Below are 18,732 nucleotides of genomic sequence, written 5' to 3'. Positions count from 1 at the left end.
CATGTAGCATTATGTAAAATAGCTGTAAAAAAGTAATGTTACAATTCGCAAAAACATTGATCAAATAAGAGTAATTCACAGTGAGCAAAAGATTTCAGGCTGACTTCAAATTTAACTGCCTCAAAATTAAACTACGACCCTCTATTGAGGCTGTTAGTAATGATTGAGCTCCCAGAAGGTATAAGACATCATAGAGTAACTTCACTAACTCAGAAGTGTTATCTTTAAATATAAATAATAATGACACAGGGGGAAAAATTGACAGGGGATGTTTATATTTGAGCATAAATACTACTTGCACTGATAGACATTTAAAGGAACAATTTAGAAATCTAAATTTTTCACTATCTACATCATTGAAAATTTCTCCTAAATCAGTACTTAACAGTTTTTGATGAAGTTACCGGTGAAGATAGAAGGCCAGGCATGGTGGTAATTGCCTGTGAAAATCCCAGCACTTGGAAGGCTGAGGCAAAAGGACAGTGAGTTCAAAGACAACCTGGGCTACATAGACTCTGTGGAGGAAAAAAGGAAGTAGGAGGGAAGAAAGGAAAAGAAGATGGGGGTGGAGAGAAGAGCTAGAAATATTTCCCATTTCATACACTGAAAGAAATCTGTAAGACTGGATCACATTCTACTGTCTTCAAGCACACTACCTTTTCTGAGTTGTTCTTTTCTCTTACTACTTCTTTATTTTTCCCAACATCCTATAATTCCTCTAGCTGGATAACAATATTTATGCTTACTCATGATGCCCATAACACTATATAACCTTAGATATGAAGCAAGGGCTAAAGAGGTCCTAGCACTTGATATACTAATTGCATTCCTACTTTAACAATGTGTATTTTCATAAAACAGTAACATTATATAAAAATCCCTTAAGATATACATTACATAATAACTTTAGAGGTAGTTAATGGACTGTTTTATAAATTGATATTACATCAAACAGATATTCAATAATCAATCATTTAGGTCCTGCTTTTTATCTGGAATTTGGAAAAGTATATATAGAAGTATATATTTTGATGTAAACTTGTGCTTTATAGTATTTTTCACTATAATTATTGTATAAAAGTACTGATTATATTATATTACAAAATGTAAGCAATGTCTCTTGATTCACACAATCTTGTACTTACCTGGATTATGGCAGAAGAGTAGAATGGCAGAACAATCCAATATTAATATTTCTTTTGCTTATTGTCAAAATACCCATTAATTTTCCAATATCACTATAACAAAATTCTAGACAAGAATATTTCTTTCAACTAAAAGGTAATGAAAATAGTGATTTTTATTTTATTTGACGTAGAGGGGGTTGAACCCAGGGCCTTGCACATTTTTGGCAAGTACCCTAACACTGAACTATATCCTTAACCCCCAAATAGTGACTTTAAATATTAGACTTAGGAGGAATATTAGATGCATCCAAAGTCCTCTAGTGCTCATTTACTCATATAAAACAATAACAAAAGTTTAAAAGGGGAAAAAAACCCAAAATTTATGAAGACAAGAATTTAATTAATCAAATCACCATGAACTATCTACAAGATAATCTTCTCTGTAGGATATCACAGCTCCATCAACAGAATTTTAAATTTGCATAAAAAGGTCAAATCAAACTGAATCTTCCAAATAAAACCCAACACAGAAATAGGAGCAGCGGCCCATGCATGGAATTTATTGTGTGCTACTGTTTATAAAATACTCGAATAGTCCTGCACATGCATAATATTTTCAACGTAGACAGGAGACCATACAGGGTGCACTTTCTGGCAAACAAAACAACAGATGGTTCCGCTGCCTGGAGTTCTGAGTTGTATTCCAGGTATGAGGGAAGCAGGCCACCAAAATAAAGGGAAATACCAAACTACAGTGGCAATCAGTACAGGTCAATAGTTGTGTAAAATCAGCACATGGTTCCATTTAGTTTAACCAAGCAGTTCTGTAACTATCAAAAGTAAAATTTCAACATGCAGTCTTGACTTTTATGCTTCCACTAACATCTGAAGGATTAAAGAGAACCTTTGCTTCTAGGCTGCACTGCTTAATCAAAAAACATTTCCAGACATTTAAATTTTCCTTTGCAATTAAACATAAAAATGATAGAAAGCCAGCAGCAAATTACCCTGGTGGTTTTTTTAAGCAACTGGAGTACTCACAATAAACTAAAATTTCTTATAACATCTAGGTAACCTATACATGTTGCACCTGTACATCATAGGTCTATATATTAAATATTTGCAAAATGAAAACATGCATACACAAAATACGTCAAGTTTTACAGACATGATTTGAATCAAAATTTACTTTGACAATGTACAAACTTCTTTTAAAGTACCTTAAATGAGTAATTCTGTAATTCTTCATCATTTTGAAATTTAGAGGTTTTCTTTTTAAATCTCTGGGGTATAATCTCAAAAGATGTGGGCTAAATTAGTTTTTGGATTTGTGTTCAAGTAAGAGTCTTCTTAGAAATAGTTTATGCATTCATAATTGAAAAATTCCAAGACTATGTTACAGAATTAGCCACATTTAAGAACTATAGACCTGAGGTCAGCATTTTGTATAAATGCCAACTGGGTTTTTTCATCATTTTGCCTACAATCCAAAATACAGCTAGTAACCTCAGAAATGTATTTTAAGACCATGCTAATTCAATTCATCCTTTAAAGACATTTCATGAGAGGGAAAAATAAGTCCACATTAACTCTAAAGATTGCATTTAAAGTAATAATTGAAAAAATCTAATTCTACAGGGGGGGGAAGTCCTCATTTGTAAACGTAAATGTGTGAACCACTAGCATAAATGGAGGTGTAGATGCCCTCCACTGGAAATTGCCCCAAGCCCCTTGCTCACTGCTCTCCACTGTGGCAGCAATGACCCAATCTTATGACAGCACATACATGTCCCAGGGCCCTCAAGCCTCCATCTAGGAAGGGGGCTAGGGTCTCAAAAAGCACAATGGTTTCTTCAGAGGGATTGTGACATTTAACATCAGGTTGGCTGATCTCTCCAGCTCCTCGGGTAATCTGTCCATTTGGGGCCCGAGATGTGAGAGTCCCTGGGAAGCCGCTGGTCACTGGGCACTATGGTTGCCAGTCCCGTGGTTTTCAGTGGCATGTGCGGTGTTCAGAGAATTGAAACCATCTTGCTGTACAGCATCTTTCCGGGGTGGCATTCTCTCATTGATCCTATCCAAACCCTTTGCCTCTTCAAAACTGCAGATTCTATGTGGTGGAGAGAATCCTCGTATTGCTTAACAAAATGCAAATTTGATAAGTCAGTAATTGTAAAACAGTTCTGGGTTGTCAAAAACATAATTAACAATTCTTAAGAAGAAAAGAAAATAGTTGTAAGTAGTATCACTTCAATCATACTTTAATTGAATTCTATCCCTATTTCAGTCCTCCCATTAAAATATGAAGTTAAACCTAAATATAAATAGACAGCTTCATAGATGACAAGTTAACATATGTGTTAAAAAAAAAAAAAAAAAAAAAAAAAAAAAAAAAGAAAAAGAAAAAAAGAGAGAGTAAAAGAAAACAGTAAAATTACCTTTCCTGCTCTTAAAATCAACCCACAGGCAATGGTCTCAGGGCATCTGCGTGATTTGTACTATAGCAGTTACCTCCTCTTATCTTGGACCCCAAGACCACACACTGACTATCACAGTTTAGGAGCAAAAAGAGGAAGGGCAGGTGAGGAGGCTAAACAAGGCTAATCTCAACAGACAAATGTGTTCCAAGAACTTGGGAGGGAAAGGAAGCAAAGCTAAAATGTATTAGGTAAGATCTGACTTGGAGGTCAGTAGTCCGGCTATACCACTATAGAAAGGTGAGGAAATGCTTCAGGAGTTAAATCTTTGTTCAGTTGATAGTCAAAAAGTATTTTATAGTTCATAAGTATTTTATATTTCAGGAAAGGTGAAGTTTCACTTACTAGCCAATTACTACAAACTATTTGGAAAACTAAAAATAAATGACGAGTCTCAATTGTTGTGAGGTTTTTCATGTTTGTTTTGAGATAATATCTCATATATCCCAGGCTGGCCTTAAAATCATTATATAGCCCAATCTGGTCTCAAATTCACAATCCTCTTGTCTTAACTTCTTTAATACTGGGACTGTAGGCATTCCCCTCCATGCCCAGCTTATACCAATTTTTATGGATTCTAATTTATTTCCATTTGGAAGAATACATCTTCCAGTAATAAAATGTCATTTAAAAAAGATATCTACACACTGGTTATAATCTAGTTACTTAATGTATGCAATTTCTAGCACTCAGTTTGTGAACATGAACCAAACAGACAGCTATGGCAGCAAAACACATAGAAATGTGTGACATCAAGTTAAGTCATGATACACATGAATATAATCTTATCTGTAAGCTAGAGCCAAAACTGTAGGGGAAAAAAAATTAGTAGTAATAGTTCCTGCATTTTCCCATATTGAAATGGGTAAAATCAAACTCCCAGGTTTATCTAATGAGGGTTTCACTTAGGAAAAAAAAAATCTGAGTATCATAGAACCATGCAAAATATGGGGCAGACCTCTATTTGCAGGGTCAGTTTCATAACTTCCATTAAAACAGGCAACATAAATGATGCAAAATATAGCATAATATGCTGGACTCTAAATAAATTAGCAATATTAAATTCTAGATTAGAAAGAAAAAGACACTACAGGTATCGGCCCTTGTGATTAAAAAAAAGGAATGTGACTGTTAAACTTGATCAGTCACTATGATTCATCTGTGCAAGCTAGGTATTAGATACATCCACAGGACATTCTTTGATGCCCACCCACACACCACAGATCTCTGCCCAGGTGCAAGGACTCTGATCGTACCTTTTTCAGCCTCAATAGCCTCAACTGTGGCTGTACAGAAGTGAGCAGAGGCATGCAAAATGAATGAGAGAGATGAGAAGGGTCATATCGTACAGCAGAAAAGGCAATGATTACTTAATACATCACAGTACCCCAACTACATCATCATTTACAATTGAACACAAATAGTACCCACATTAAAGAGCCCCATCCAATCTCCCAATTCCTAACACAGCACAGTTTACACACATCACTATGACATCACTCAGAGCACAGAACATGTAGACCTATGGCAAAGACAGATATCTCAGCATCCATGTAAATGCACTCGCAAATGCACTCCAGTACAAATTACCCATCTTGAATTCTGTATTTTGATGGTATTAGAATTTTCCATTATGATTATTATACCACATCCATTATAACAGGAAAATTCTCTAGAGTAAAATTATGATAGAATTGTAGCAGAAAAGCAAAGAAGAGGATCTTTTCTAATATTAACAACATTCATCACTAGTTGTTTCACTAACACAGAGACCACAGTGTTCAGTAATGGTTTTCTAGCACTTTTAAACTTACAATGTAACACATAAGCAGCAAAATCTGGTACAACAGTGATGAAATTTAAGGGCTAAAAATTTAGTGAATTAGTCTAATAAGAATCATTCTTAAGTTCTATTCTTTGGGGAGAATCTAAAAAAAAACATTTCCTCTGACAGGGACCTGTGTTCTATGTGTTTGTTTATTCTGAAGCAGGCTGGCCTCCTGAGCTACTGAGCTCAAGTTATCATCTTGGACCAGTGTCTAGATTAGCTGTGACTATTAGATGTGTACCACTGTACCTGGCTCCTACTCCAATATTGACCCTCTAAAGTAAGAACACCCATAGCAGTTTTTAAAAACTATATTCAATTTATCATGAACATGAATTTGCTTAAAAACTAGAAACCTGAATTCCTAAGTGGAAATTTAAAAAAAGTAGACTACTGAGAATCTTTCAAACCCATCTACTCATCAGAGAGGCATTAAGGAATGGAACTGATGCCTTTCAGACAATGAATCCTAATTATTTTGTAATATGGATACCTATATATAGATCACATGAGAAATAAATTCTTGGTATACCTTGTACTGGCCCATTTAAAGAACTGAGTATTTAGTCGTGCATTTTATAGTCAAAGATTCCTTTTTAGTTCATTTCTAGGTTTAAACTATAAAAAAAGCTCATGCTGAGGACCAAGACCTGAGAATGCAAAGAACAGTATTACTTGCCCTCACATTACCCTTTGACTTCGAATATTAAAACACTAATACCCATTCCACTTGCTTTGCTTTCTATAACGAAAGCAATTAAAGTATTTATCCCTGAAATGTTCTTTAAAAAAAGTATACTTTTCTTTAAAAAAGTATGATTAAGAATAATGTCTTTAATCTAAAAGTTCTGAATGTTAGAGGACAGTGATGAACCTAAGGATCAATGTAAACTAAATCAGAGAATACTGATGATCTAACCAGATTGTAAAGAAAACTGGGGATCCAAAGAGGTAGGTAGGTAGGTAGTAAAGAGTGAGTCTTCAGAGTTGGGTGTAGTGGTACATGCCTTTAATCCCAATACTTGGGAGGCAGAGGCAGGCAGAGCTCTGTGAAATTGAGGCCAGCCTAGTCTACATATCGAGTTCCAGGCCAGGTGGGGGCTTAAGGAAGACCCTGTCTCAAAAAGACCAAAACCAAAATAAAACAAAAAGCTTATTTTCCTGAATTGTTAAAATCAGATGTACATGTTATATACTCACTATGTAACTCACCCCTCACCCTTGAAAAAACCTAGCTCTATGTGTATCTGGAAAGAACTCTTGCAATTTGCCTAGATAGAAAACGTGAATCGATCCACCTCTATCAGCTCTGAAATTCTTTATGTAAAAGTTTTATTCATGTGAGTGCATTGCCTGCATGTGTTTAAGTGTACCCATGTCAATGTCATACCCGAGGACATCAGAGCATCAGATTCCCCTGGAACTGGAGTTACAGATGGTTGTTAGCTGCCATGTGGGTGCTGGAAATTTAACTCAGGTCCTCTGCAAGAGCAGTCAGTACTCTTAACCCACTGAGTCATCTCTCCAGTCCCAGCTCTGGAATTCTTACTCTTCAAAATGTGAATACTTGTCTTTGTAATTTAAGAACTGAAGAAAAAAAAATGCCTACTGGAATATGGTTTAAGAGTTTGTGATAATAGAAGTGACTTTGTATGAAACAGTCTATAATTTATATGTGGTAATAAAGTAAGACTTAAAATTCAACTCCCTGAGAGAATTGCTATCTAGTTAGTTATATCAAGAGTTTAAAATTCTCCTAGCGATGGAAGCACATATTCTTGTTTACTGGCAAAGCCGTTACCACTTAACTTGTATCAGATTCTGACTTGCACAAGTAACACTCTCACTATTAAAAAACTGTGGGATGATAGGTGATTGGCCAATCTTTTCTAAAATACTATTAAAAATTTTTTAAGGAATTTAAAATTCAGCTGGGCATGGTGGTGCACGCCTTTAATCCCAACACTCAAGAGGAAGAGGCAGGCAGATCTCTGTGAGTTCAAGGCCAGCCAGCTGTGGCTACAGGGAGATCCTGTCTCAAAAAGACCAAAAAAAAAAAAAAAAAAATTAAATTCTATCAATTTTCCAATGACAGTATACTATATATTCTGTCAAGTTGGAACACTTAGAAATGAAAATAGGCATTTGAAGCTTAATTTCTATCTGAAAGCCACTATTGTATTTTTCTATTATTAATAGAACACCTTGACATAGCCCTGTTAAGTTGTAGTTTAGTACTGCCTTTAACTATATTCTTCAATATAACATAGGACAAATGATCAACAGGAATTCGACACTATTAAGATAGCTACATATTTTATCATATAGATTCTGGTGTGGGTAGACTCACAGGATTTGTACATAGTCAAATTACCATGAAAAAAATACATAAAATACAAACTCAAATTCAACTGAACAGAGAGAGTTGTGCAGCTTGTAAAACAAAAACAAAATTTTAAAAACCTCTCAAGAAATATGTAAATTAGCTTTAAAGATATTGCAAAGATAATTTCTATTTTTTGACAAAAGGCTTGAGGTCTGAGAATTAGTTTTTTTGTTGTTCTTAGTTTTATTTGGGTTTCTAGCATTTCTTTTCAGCTGCATCTACTAACATCAAGGGTTTATATACACTGAAATTTCAAACATCAGATAATCATTTTAAAAATTACATGGATTTATTTTTTATTTGAGCTCTGTTATTTCTTCAAAACCAGTCTATCATATGCTAGGGAATAACTCCAACCGAATGCTCACATTATACCATCAAGAGCCATCATTAACAGAACTAGGGAGCTGTCCATTTTCCCAAATTAGACCCCTTGGGCTCAGCTCCTTCCAGTAACTCACTCTATGCTGGGAATAGACAGTCCCTTCAACAAAGCTGCTGTCTCTCAAACCTTCCCTGCAGGTAAGGGTGGTTTCCAAGTTGATGAAATGAGCTTCAGGCTGCATGCAAATTAAGAATAAATAGAAGTACTGAGCTGTCAACAAAGCATGTAATTAGCAGGTGCTGACATCTAAAGTAAGGTTTGCTATGGATACAATGTAGAAGTGACAATATAGCCAAGGATAACTAAGAAACAATTACAGCGTAGATTTATTTAAATATTATACCTTCCATTTTTGTTTTTCTTTTCTAAACAAAGGGTATAAATTTTATTACTAAAATTCTTTTGTAGTAATATTTTTTCAAGTTTCATTGAATATTTAAAGTCTTCTTAATTTGTGTTGATGGCCATCCATGAAATTCTCATTAGTAGATTAAAAATATTGGCAATAAAAAATGGAGGGCAAATAATATAAGAAGAATCAAAAGCAGATTTCTTTCTAATCAAAAAAGGAAAAAAGAAAGAAAGAAAGAAAAAGAAAGCCAAGAAATGTGGGACGGGGGATGCAGTGGTCAATGCCCTGGGTTCTTTGAGCACCAGTGTCTTAGAGGTGGGGGGAACCCTCATTCAGAACAGAAATCTAAAGTTATAATTTCAAACCTTCTCAGATAGGCCAGCAGTGATAGTAGATGAGAGAGTAAAATATAAAACAGATCATGACGGGATAAATATCTGCCTACCAATTTTTTTTTGGGGGGGGGTCTTTTTGAGACAGGGTCTCCCTGTAGCCCCAGCTGTCCTGGAACTCACTATGTAGACTGGGCTGGCTTTGAACTCACAGAGATCTGCCTGCCTTTGCCTCCCGAGTGCTAGGATTAAAGGCATGTGCCACCACACCCGGCTCAAATTATTTTTCCATCAAAAGTTTTTTTAATCATGAGACTGAATAAAATGAAAGTATCAAGGGAACTTCAAACTTACTCAAATATTTAAATTAAAATTTATTATTATTTTTACTTTAACAAATTCATTAATTGGGACTAAAGCGATCAGCAGTTAAGAGCACTGACTACTTTTTACAGAGGACTGAGGTTTGGGTCCAACACCTACATGGTAGCTAATAACCATCTACAATTCCAGTTCCAGGTGATCCAACATCTCTTTTAGTCTCTGCAGACATTGTACACATGTGGCACACCTACATACACTCAGGCAAAACACTCACACACACAAAATAAAAAGAAATAAAAATTATTTTAAAAATTCACTAACAACAGCAAAAAGAAATTGTTCATTACTATGGACAACAGATCTGCTGCTACTTGTTTTAACAAAACAATGACCCTTGGAGGGCTGTCAAAGTGGTTACCTATATTTAGGTGTTTCCACATCACATTTTTTTCTTCCTAGCCACAAGGTAAAGAAATCTAGACTATGAGTTACTGTGTATGGGCTGCAATATTCACATCACTTTCTTCTATTTAATTTGTAATGGGCTTTCAAAAAGTTAACCCAGAACTTACACAGATACTTACAAGAATAAAGTTCATTTTAAAAAATATATAAAATATTCAATGAGCCAGATTACAGGAATGCTTTACGTATAACTTTTTTATTTTCATGCAAAATAAAGGCACACTTAATAACACCCTTTCAATTTTGACTTACAGGATTTAAATTCAACCCTTTATAACAATGACTTAATACTAAATGTTACATTCATGTTCAGAATGCAGAAAGTGCAGCAACAAATGCAGCAAACCTCAAAACAAGGTGCTACAAAGCTGCTTCTACATCAAAAGACAGACAAGTGTCTGATAGAGTAATTTAATTGAACACATATTTACAGACATACAGCTACCCTAAAGAAAGACAGACAGATTTAGGAAAGCAGCTACATCTGTAGAGGAAGGAAACAGCATGTTACAGACAGTCAATTATACATAGAACATTTGACAAACACCACAGAAAACAAACTTTGGCATCATTTACCAGGGTACAAAACCTTTCATAAATATTTTGGCAAGTAAAGTGCATTAAGTGAAATTTGGGGGCCTAAGCAGATTGTTAACTCTAAAATTAAGTACTTGAAAATATAAGCATAATCTAATACAAAATAAGAACATTGAAATTACATTACCATTTTAGTTATATGTATATTCCTGATTTACATTCTTAACTGAGGCTTTAAAAAGAAAATGGTGCGTTGGAGAAATATTTAAGAAGTATGATATGAGCTACTCCCATATCATTTCATGAAAAGCTAAGGAACTGACCATTATTTTCAACTAAAAGACAGCCCATTCTATCAATATTATATGCCTTGGTCAGATATGACTTTTATCTTGTAATACCCTGTGTCAGCTGTTGAGACAGGCACTAAAAAGCAGAAGAAGTTCCCTGCATGCATTATGTGTATTGTTAGCAAAAGAGTGAGGTGTGCCCCAGTCCATCTGAGGCACAGCAAGTTGCATAACATCATTACCACTTTGCAGGGTCTGCCGTCCTCCAGCCAACACTCCACTAGGCAACATCCCTGTGGGAGTCAGGCCCTTGAGTGTCAGCACACTTTCACTCTCCTCCCTAAAGTAGAGAAATAACAAACATCAGAAAGGTTAGTGTGGTAGCTCAGTGGTAGAACATTTGCCTAGCATGCACAGACCTATGGGCTTGATCCCCAAAACTTCAAAAAGCAAAGCAAAATAAAAATCTATCAGTAAGTACTTAGTTTAGAAGAGGCAAGAGGGACTAGATGTACGTCATGCATAATTTAAGATATTCATTATTATTAACATACTGCCCTCAATTCCAAGATATGCATTTTCCCATATTATAGATATTTCATATGGAAGAGTAGACAGATTACAACTGAAGCATATATTGCTTTTCCTAGAACCTCAATTTCCCAAATTAACCCCACAAAGGCAAGTTGAGGCCCTAGCCAAAGAGACATGCTACGTGGATGAGGAAATTCATCAGAGATTTCTAAAAAAGCGCTCATTCCGAGTCGTCCTGATCTAATTTTCAAGGTGTAGATTCAGTGCTTTTATCACACAACTAGATATACTAAAAGTCAAAAACCGTAATTTCAGTGGCAGAGTACATGCTTTGTATATGTAAGGCCCTGGGTTTGATTCCAGCACCACAAAACAAAACAATGAAATCAAGACAACAAAATACCCCTACATTCAAAGGAACTGTTGTGCCTTCTTCAATATATTAATGTACAACTAGTTTCAATATAGGAAGAATACCAAGTTGCTTTTAGATGTTAACTAGAATGCTCATGACGTACAAAAATAGTGTCTGCAAAATCAGTACCTGAGAACAGAGAAGACTCTTGCCATCTTGCCAATTGCTCGGATTTTATTTCTTATGATTTCTTTCCGGGCTGCAGCTGAACCTACTTTCAATGGAATAAATAAAAAGAAAGGCTCAAGATTAGGGCATTCTAAGTATTATTCTAATAGCCTATTCCAGACTGGTCTGAACCAATACCAAATCTCCTGCTACCAGCTCACATGGAGGAAACTAGTTGAACTCATGCCAGAATGTTGCTCACTCCCTCAATTAGCTCAACACTAGTCAAATACCAGGGTCTGATGAAGAGCAACCCACAAACTTTATCTCACACTACTGCCTAATCAGAAAAGGAATAATGGGGTTGAGGGCAGGGGAGAAGATTGAAATCCAACTTAGATTAGAAACTAGACGACAAAAAACTAGAAATAATCCTAAAAATCTTATAGTTTTTAATTTTCATGAGAGCCTATGGCATGCAGACCAAGAGAAAAACAGAAAGCCTTTAACATGCAAGCTAGGAATATCTCATATTATAAAAAGAATAAGCTTCTTTGCTCTACGTTAGTCTAAAAATAATGACATATAGGGTAATAATGATTACAAAGATAATGTAAACTAAGGACTACTGCAGTATTTTAGCAACAATATACACCTCAACCTCATGAAGTAGCTGTCCTCTAAAGTCATCAAGTTTATAGAAGCTTCCCATAAAAACCTGGCTAAAGGATCACTATTACATTTCTAAAGGGTCAGTTGCGCTACCATGCATAAAGAATACATCAAAATAACCAGATCCTTGACTGAACAAACATTCAAAGGTTCTTCTGTCCCTTGGTCTCCAGAAAGAACAACAATCTCAGTCCTGTCATCTTATATATAGCAACTAAAATTAACTCTGAACCCAAGAGTGTGGTTCCTTAAGGCTGTGCTTCAACATGATGAAAACACACATAATGGAAAAACTATTATTGAGGAAAAGGTTAAGGAAAGGCTAAGATATTAGAACAAAAGGGGCCTGAGGTATACAGAGGTCTGAACAGTCCTAAGTCTTGTAGGTAAGAACATTTCATTTGAAATCTGGAGTATAAATACAAGTAATTGAAAACTATACCTGACTAAAGAAAAACAGAACAAAAAAGAAAAAAAAAAAGGTCTAATTTCAAGGATGAAAACAGCATATATTTTGGAGAAAAAGGCTCCATGACATCATGTTTATCATGTTCTAAAGGGTAATTCTGGAGGCACTGAAGCTCCCAGCCCAAAACTATGTGGGTATCCTAAAACTAAATAGGTATTTTTCAGATAAAAAATTTTACTAAAAAGCTAAGAATCAAAGAATATCATAATCTGAAGATACATAGGGGATATTTGCAAACTTCAATTTCCTTATTTTGCAGACAAAAACAAAACCTGAGTTTATTAAGTGGCTTATTGAAGGATACAAAATCTGATTTTCTTCTAATGAATTAATATAGACATTTTCTTTCTTTTTTTTTTTTTTTTTTTTTTTTTTTAAGCAGGGTCCCCCTTTAGCCCCAACTTTCCTGGAACCCACCATGTAGACCAGGCTGGCCTCGAACTCACAGAGATCCGCCTGCCTCTGCCTCCCAAGTGCTGGGACTACAGGCATGTGCCACCATGCCCGGCTAGACATTTTATTTTTAAAATGGCAGAAAAGTTTAAATAGCTTGATTTGGATGAGCAGTAGCAGGCTGAGAAAAATACCTTTAACAATACACATTTATATTTTCATTTATATGTTTATAAAACCAAATGATACATAAACTATACTGAATTCAAAGCAAAAATTTACAGGAATATAAAAACGCTGTATAAATCAAGAATTAAAAATCAATCTACAAACATATCATGCATCATAATAAAGTAAAATGTCCACTTTAAAAATAGTTTGGGGAATAAGACAGACAATCAAACACCCCTAATCATGCAGGGAAAAGTACAAAACATTACAAATAAGCAAAAGAATGAAATTTCAAAATAAGAGGAATGAAAAGAAGGGAAAAATATTTCCATGCACAGAAAGACAGATATCTTGGAATATGACTTCTAAAAACATCAAATACTAAGACAAAAGTTAAAACTAAATTTGCACAAGGCCCAAAAGGACTCTGCAAAATATTACTTAATGAATGTGCTAACTTACATGGACATGAGGATAACTAATGAAGTCATATTTCAAAACAATGTTACTCTGTCTGGTCTGTACCTTTTTTATTGCCATATATGAGCCGTTCTTCAGATGGAGAGTCCAGAAAAAAAGGAAGTGAATGATGGAGAAAAGGTGGTTGAGACAAATAAAAAGATAGAGATTTAACTTGGCAGTGGTACTGAAGAATGTATGTAGAGGAAAGGGAGAAAATGAAGGCCCTCATATTTGAAAATTTGAAAAATGCAGTACTGTAGAATTTGGTGAATAAAAGAGGGATGCCACTGGGTAGAGCTCTAAAGTAAAGATTTCTTAAAAGACAGGTGTTCAGAAAGAAATTATGGATAGAATGATTATAATTTCTGATGAAAGTAGACATAATTAGGGACAGAAAAAAAAACACGTGAAAACACATAAGACTGATAAAAGACTGTGTTAACAACAATCATACATTTATATTCATAACCCTAAGGCTATGTGCCACCCATGAAAGTATGTCAAGTGAAAAGTAATGACACACATAAGATACAAACTCATGTGGTTTTTCAAGGACACCAGTATATGCAAAAGCTGTAGTATATTTGTAGAAATGTAGGTAACTTTATAAACCACCTCACCCACATTGATAAAGGAGAAGCTAAGCCTCCCACACTCCATAACAGGATGACATGATTTCTTGAATCTGAATTGTAGAATGTTTGCATATATTCAGAATTAACAATGTGCTTTCTGTTCCCAATCCAACCTGAGATTACTATAGAGTAAGTAATTGTGTTATGAGTAGGCAGTGGGGATGGTTTCATTTGCCTTTTCTGTATCCTTCATTCTAATGCTAAGATATATAATTGCTTTATAGGAAATGCAGATTAATTTAGTAGCACAGTAACAAACAGATTATGTATTTCCTTCACCAAATTAAAGATAGAAGATAAATATCTGAAACTGTAGAACCCTGAGACCCTCTTCATTCACCCGCTACCCCCCAATCCCTCCAGACCCCCACTAATTGCTCTTTTAGCTTCTGTAAAATGCTTGGCTGCTGCTTTAGACATGCCTAGACATGCCCTGACCCCCGCCCATGAAAACTGCCCCATAAGGTAAAAACAGAGACTCCTGGCCCCACAGATAACAGTCAGCACATTCCACAGCCCTGAGAAAAGCACCTACCAAGAAGAAACTTCCAGGGCTGCATCTTATACATCCAATCAGTTTAAAATTATGTTGGCGTGCATGGGCTCCTTGAACCAACCAAAATGTATCTTCGGTATCTCTGCCCCCCCCCCCGCCTTTGTCTAAAACCTATAAAAAGCTCCACTCTCCCTTACTCTGGGCTCTCAGCACGGATCTGTTGAGTTGGTGAGGTCTGAGAGCCCGAATAAACCATAAACCTTTGCTTTTGCATTTTGGTGTGTTGGGTCCTCGGTGATCTTTTTGAGGTCCAGTGGATGAGGTACAACAAAACATATACATTCTACACTTGATCTTAGCCAAAAGGCCGAGAAGTGATTGAAACATATACATTCTAAATATCAAAGAAGTCAGTATTGAAAAATTCTTTTAAGATTAGCACCTCTAAAAGGGATGCTATGTTTTTTTTACAGGTAATGTTTATGCAAATTTGTTGTGGAGAACCCCCCTCCCCCAATTTAACAATAGAGTGTCAAAGATTCATCAGTTAACAACAGGGTAGCACACACCTTTAATCCCAGCACTCTGGAGACAGAGAGACAGGCAGATCTCTGTGAGTTCAAGGCCAGCTTGGTCTACAAAGGGAGTTCCTGGCCAGGTGGAGCTACCGGGAGACCCTGTCTCAAAAAGACCAAAAAAAAAAAAAGGGTCTTAAACCTGGCGTGGTGGTGCACACCTTTAATAGGTGGTGCACACCTTTAATACCAGCACTGCTAAAGTAGAGGCAGGAGGATCTCTATGAAATCAAGGTCAGCCTGGTCTACAAAAAAAAATTCCTGGTCAGCTGGGGTTACAGGGAGACCCTGTCTCAACAAAACGAAACAAAAACTCTTAATTATCTTAAAAAATCTGACTTGAATACATAAAAACTACTTTCTTCTTCCTGCTACTGGAAAATCTCTAATCTTGGTCTCTCCTTGTCTCCACAGAAAAACTGAACCCTTACTCTACCTCCAGAGCAAACCCCATTCCATCAAGTTTCTTTCCATTGTCAGATCTCTTCCCAGACCTATGCCCATAAGATGGCTTCACTGAGGTGTAGCAAAAGAGAAAGGAGAGTAAAGTAGTCATGCTATCTTGGTGAAAGGAAAGGACAAAACAGGGACAGAGGGGAACAGACTTCTGGTAGGTCTTTTCTGTATCACATTCTGAACTTGATTATCTATCCTAATGTTCTCCATCCTCTCAAAGCTCTTTCTCTCCCAAATCACTCCCATTCCCCCATGCAAACTCCATGGCTTATATTTTTAAATCATTTTTAGAGTTCCTGCTCGTAATATTTGGTTAATGAATGGGTGAGAAAATGAGTAATTTGAGTAACTGCACCTGTGATGCTGGCAGTGACGAGAGATCTATTTCTAGGATGCAGTGTTACCTTCCCATAGAAACACTGTCATAAATGGTGCTGAAAACTGTAAGCTACTTGAGGAAAAAAAAATGTCATCCCTTCTATTCTCTCCTGAGAAGTTGGGTGACCTTTTCAAGACTGTACACATTAGTGAATTGAAGTGAAAAGGTACTATCTAAACCACTATTTATTTCATTAAATGATACTGTCTCTCTAACATGAAATCCCTGGGAATGCAAGAATGACATAAGAAATGAGTAAATTAGCATAATTTATCTTTTAAAATTTTCTTTCTTTGATTTTTATGTGTAGGTATATGAGCTTATGTGCACCATGTGCAGAGACTAGAGACTGCATTGGATCCCTTGGAACTGCAGTTACAGATGGTTGTGTGCTGTTATGTGAGTGCTGGGAAATGAACTCATGTCCTGTGCAAGAGAAATAAGCCCTCTCAACAGCCATCTCCACAGTGCCTTATTGATGGGGACATATTAAGATAAATAAAACCTCATTAAAGGAAACAGTACTCTAATACTCTTATGCATTAGGGAGAAGCATTTTTGTTGTTGTTTTGTTTTTTAAAGAATATAATAAAACATTTTTATTTACCCCTTAAGCCTTTTTGAGACAGGGTTTCCCTGTAGCCCCAGCTCCAGCTGGTCTGGAACTCACTACATAGACCAGGCTGGCCTGGAACTCACAGAGATCCGCCTGCCTCCCAAGTGCTGGTATTAAAGTCCTGCACCACCACGCCTGGCTCAACAATTTAAAATTTTTAAGTGAAAAACAATGATGAAATATTTTACATAGAAACTTATGGGGCTGTCTCACTGGTTAAGAGTACTTCCTAGGCCGGGCATGGTGGTGCATGCCTTTAATCCCAGTACTTGGGAGGCAGCAGATGGATCTCTGTGAGTTCAAGGCCAGCCTGGTCTACATAGTGAGTTCCAGGCCAGCTGGGGCTACAGGGAGACCCTTGTCTCAAAATGACCAAAAAAAAAAAAATTCCTGTCTTTCCAGAGGACGCAGGTTCAATTCCCAGCACCTATATGGCGGCTTACAACCATCTGTAACTCCAGTTCCAGGGGATTCAACACACTCTTCTGATCTCTGCCATGGGCACTGCACAACTTGGGTGTACCCAATTACATGCATGTAATATATTCATATACATAAAACAAAAATATTTTAAAACACAGAAACTTATAGATGAGAAAATTAAAAAATGTTTATTATCCAAAAAGAAAAATAACTGACATAAATATACTTTTTTCAGTTGCTAACAAAAGTATAATAATAAAAGCGTTAGCTTTGCCTATCACCAATACATGGCAATTGAGATACTTGTACAAAGCACTCTATATTTTTATCTCGTAGGCTTACAATCAAACTTGAATGAGGCATGATGGCACATGCCTGTAATCCCAGTATGGAGAAGATAGGTAGGTTTGCCATAGTTTCAAGCTAGCCTGGGCTATAACCTGAGACCCTGTCTCAGAAAAAGAGGTGGGATGGAGATATAGGTAAACTGGTAGATGGCTTGTGTAGCATACAAGAAGCCCAAGGTTCAACGCTCAGCACAACATATACCCACTATGATGGCACATATCTCTAACCCCAGCACACAGGAGCTAGAAGAAGATTAGAAGTTCAATGTTATTCGTGACCATGTAAGTAATTCAAAGCTAGCCTGAGCCACATAATATCCTGTCTCAAAACATAAAAATATCGGCATAGTGGTACATGCCTTTTATCTCAGAACTCAAGAAGCAGAGGCAAGAGGAGCTCTGTGAGTTCAATGTCAGCCTGGTCTACATAGTGAGTTCCAGACCAGTCAAGGCTACAGAGTGAGACCTTTTCTTAAAAACAACCACCAAAACCAAAACCACAACCACACAAAACTAAAAAAAGCACATAAAAAATCAATTTGTAGGTAAAGAAATCTTTACAGGTCTTATTCTGTAAGTGATCAATTAAAATGGAATGAACAGGCCAGGTGTGGTGGCATGTGCTTTTGATCACAACACTCAGGAGGTAGAGGCAGGCAGACCTCTCTCTAGTAGTTTGAGGCCAGCTTGGTCTACATAGAAAGCTTCAAGCTAGCTAGGGCTACGTACTGAGACTGTCTTTTTTTTAAATTTTATTTTAAAAAGGATGCGCTGGAGAGACTGCTTAGTGGTTAAGAGCACTGATTTGCAGAGAGGATCAGGGTTCAGTTCCCAGCACCCACATCGAGGCTAACAACTGTACAAATCTCAGTTCCAGGGGCTCCAACACTCTTCTGACCTCTTGTGGGCATTGCATGATATGGGTACATTTATATACATGCAGGCAATATATTCATATACATTAAAAAAAATAAAATATTTTTTAAAATGGAATGGATAGTTTATAACCAGCATAATTAAAAATCAAAAAAAAAAAAAAAAAAAAAAAGGGTTTAAAAGAAGGGTCCGCCGTTAAAAA

At 36.3% G+C, this 18,732-nt stretch overlaps 1 protein-coding gene and 1 non-coding gene across 8 annotated transcripts in view; one reads left to right on the top strand and one right to left on the bottom strand.

Annotated features, from left to right (window-relative positions):
* Positions 1-1,660: 1,660 nt before the first annotated feature.
* The window catches only part of Ppp3cb (protein phosphatase 3 catalytic subunit beta), a 70,891-nt gene continuing 53,819 nt past the window's right edge, over positions 1,661-18,732 (bottom strand). For 4 of the 7 annotated variants that reach the window (XM_008836591.1, XM_008836594.3, XM_029565125.1 and 1 more), the window contains exons 11-14: positions 11,582-11,666; positions 10,746-10,843; positions 4,861-4,890; positions 1,661-3,265 (exon numbers count right to left, since the gene is read on the bottom strand). In XM_008836591.1, coding sequence (XP_008834813.1) covers positions 3,087-3,265; positions 4,861-4,890; positions 10,746-10,843; positions 11,582-11,666 — 392 coding nt within the window. In that variant the 3' untranslated portion in view covers positions 1,661-3,086. The remainder of the gene's footprint in view (positions 3,266-4,860; positions 4,891-10,745; positions 10,844-11,581; positions 11,667-18,732) is intronic. The other 3 variants (XM_008836592.1, XM_017799030.1, XM_029565123.1) reach the window with 3 other exon arrangements.
* LOC115070981 lies at positions 7,151-7,275 on the top strand. The gene has a single exon (XR_003850086.1). It is a non-coding gene; the product is annotated as a small nucleolar RNA SNORA24 (small nucleolar RNA).

This window comes from Nannospalax galili, unplaced genomic scaffold, assembly GCF_000622305.1.
Source record: "Nannospalax galili isolate Female #2095 unplaced genomic scaffold, S.galili_v1.0 scaffold1437, whole genome shotgun sequence".
Classification (NCBI taxonomy): Eukaryota; Metazoa; Chordata; class Mammalia; order Rodentia; family Spalacidae; genus Nannospalax; species Nannospalax galili.
This window is presented reverse-complemented; position numbering and strand designations above follow the sequence as displayed.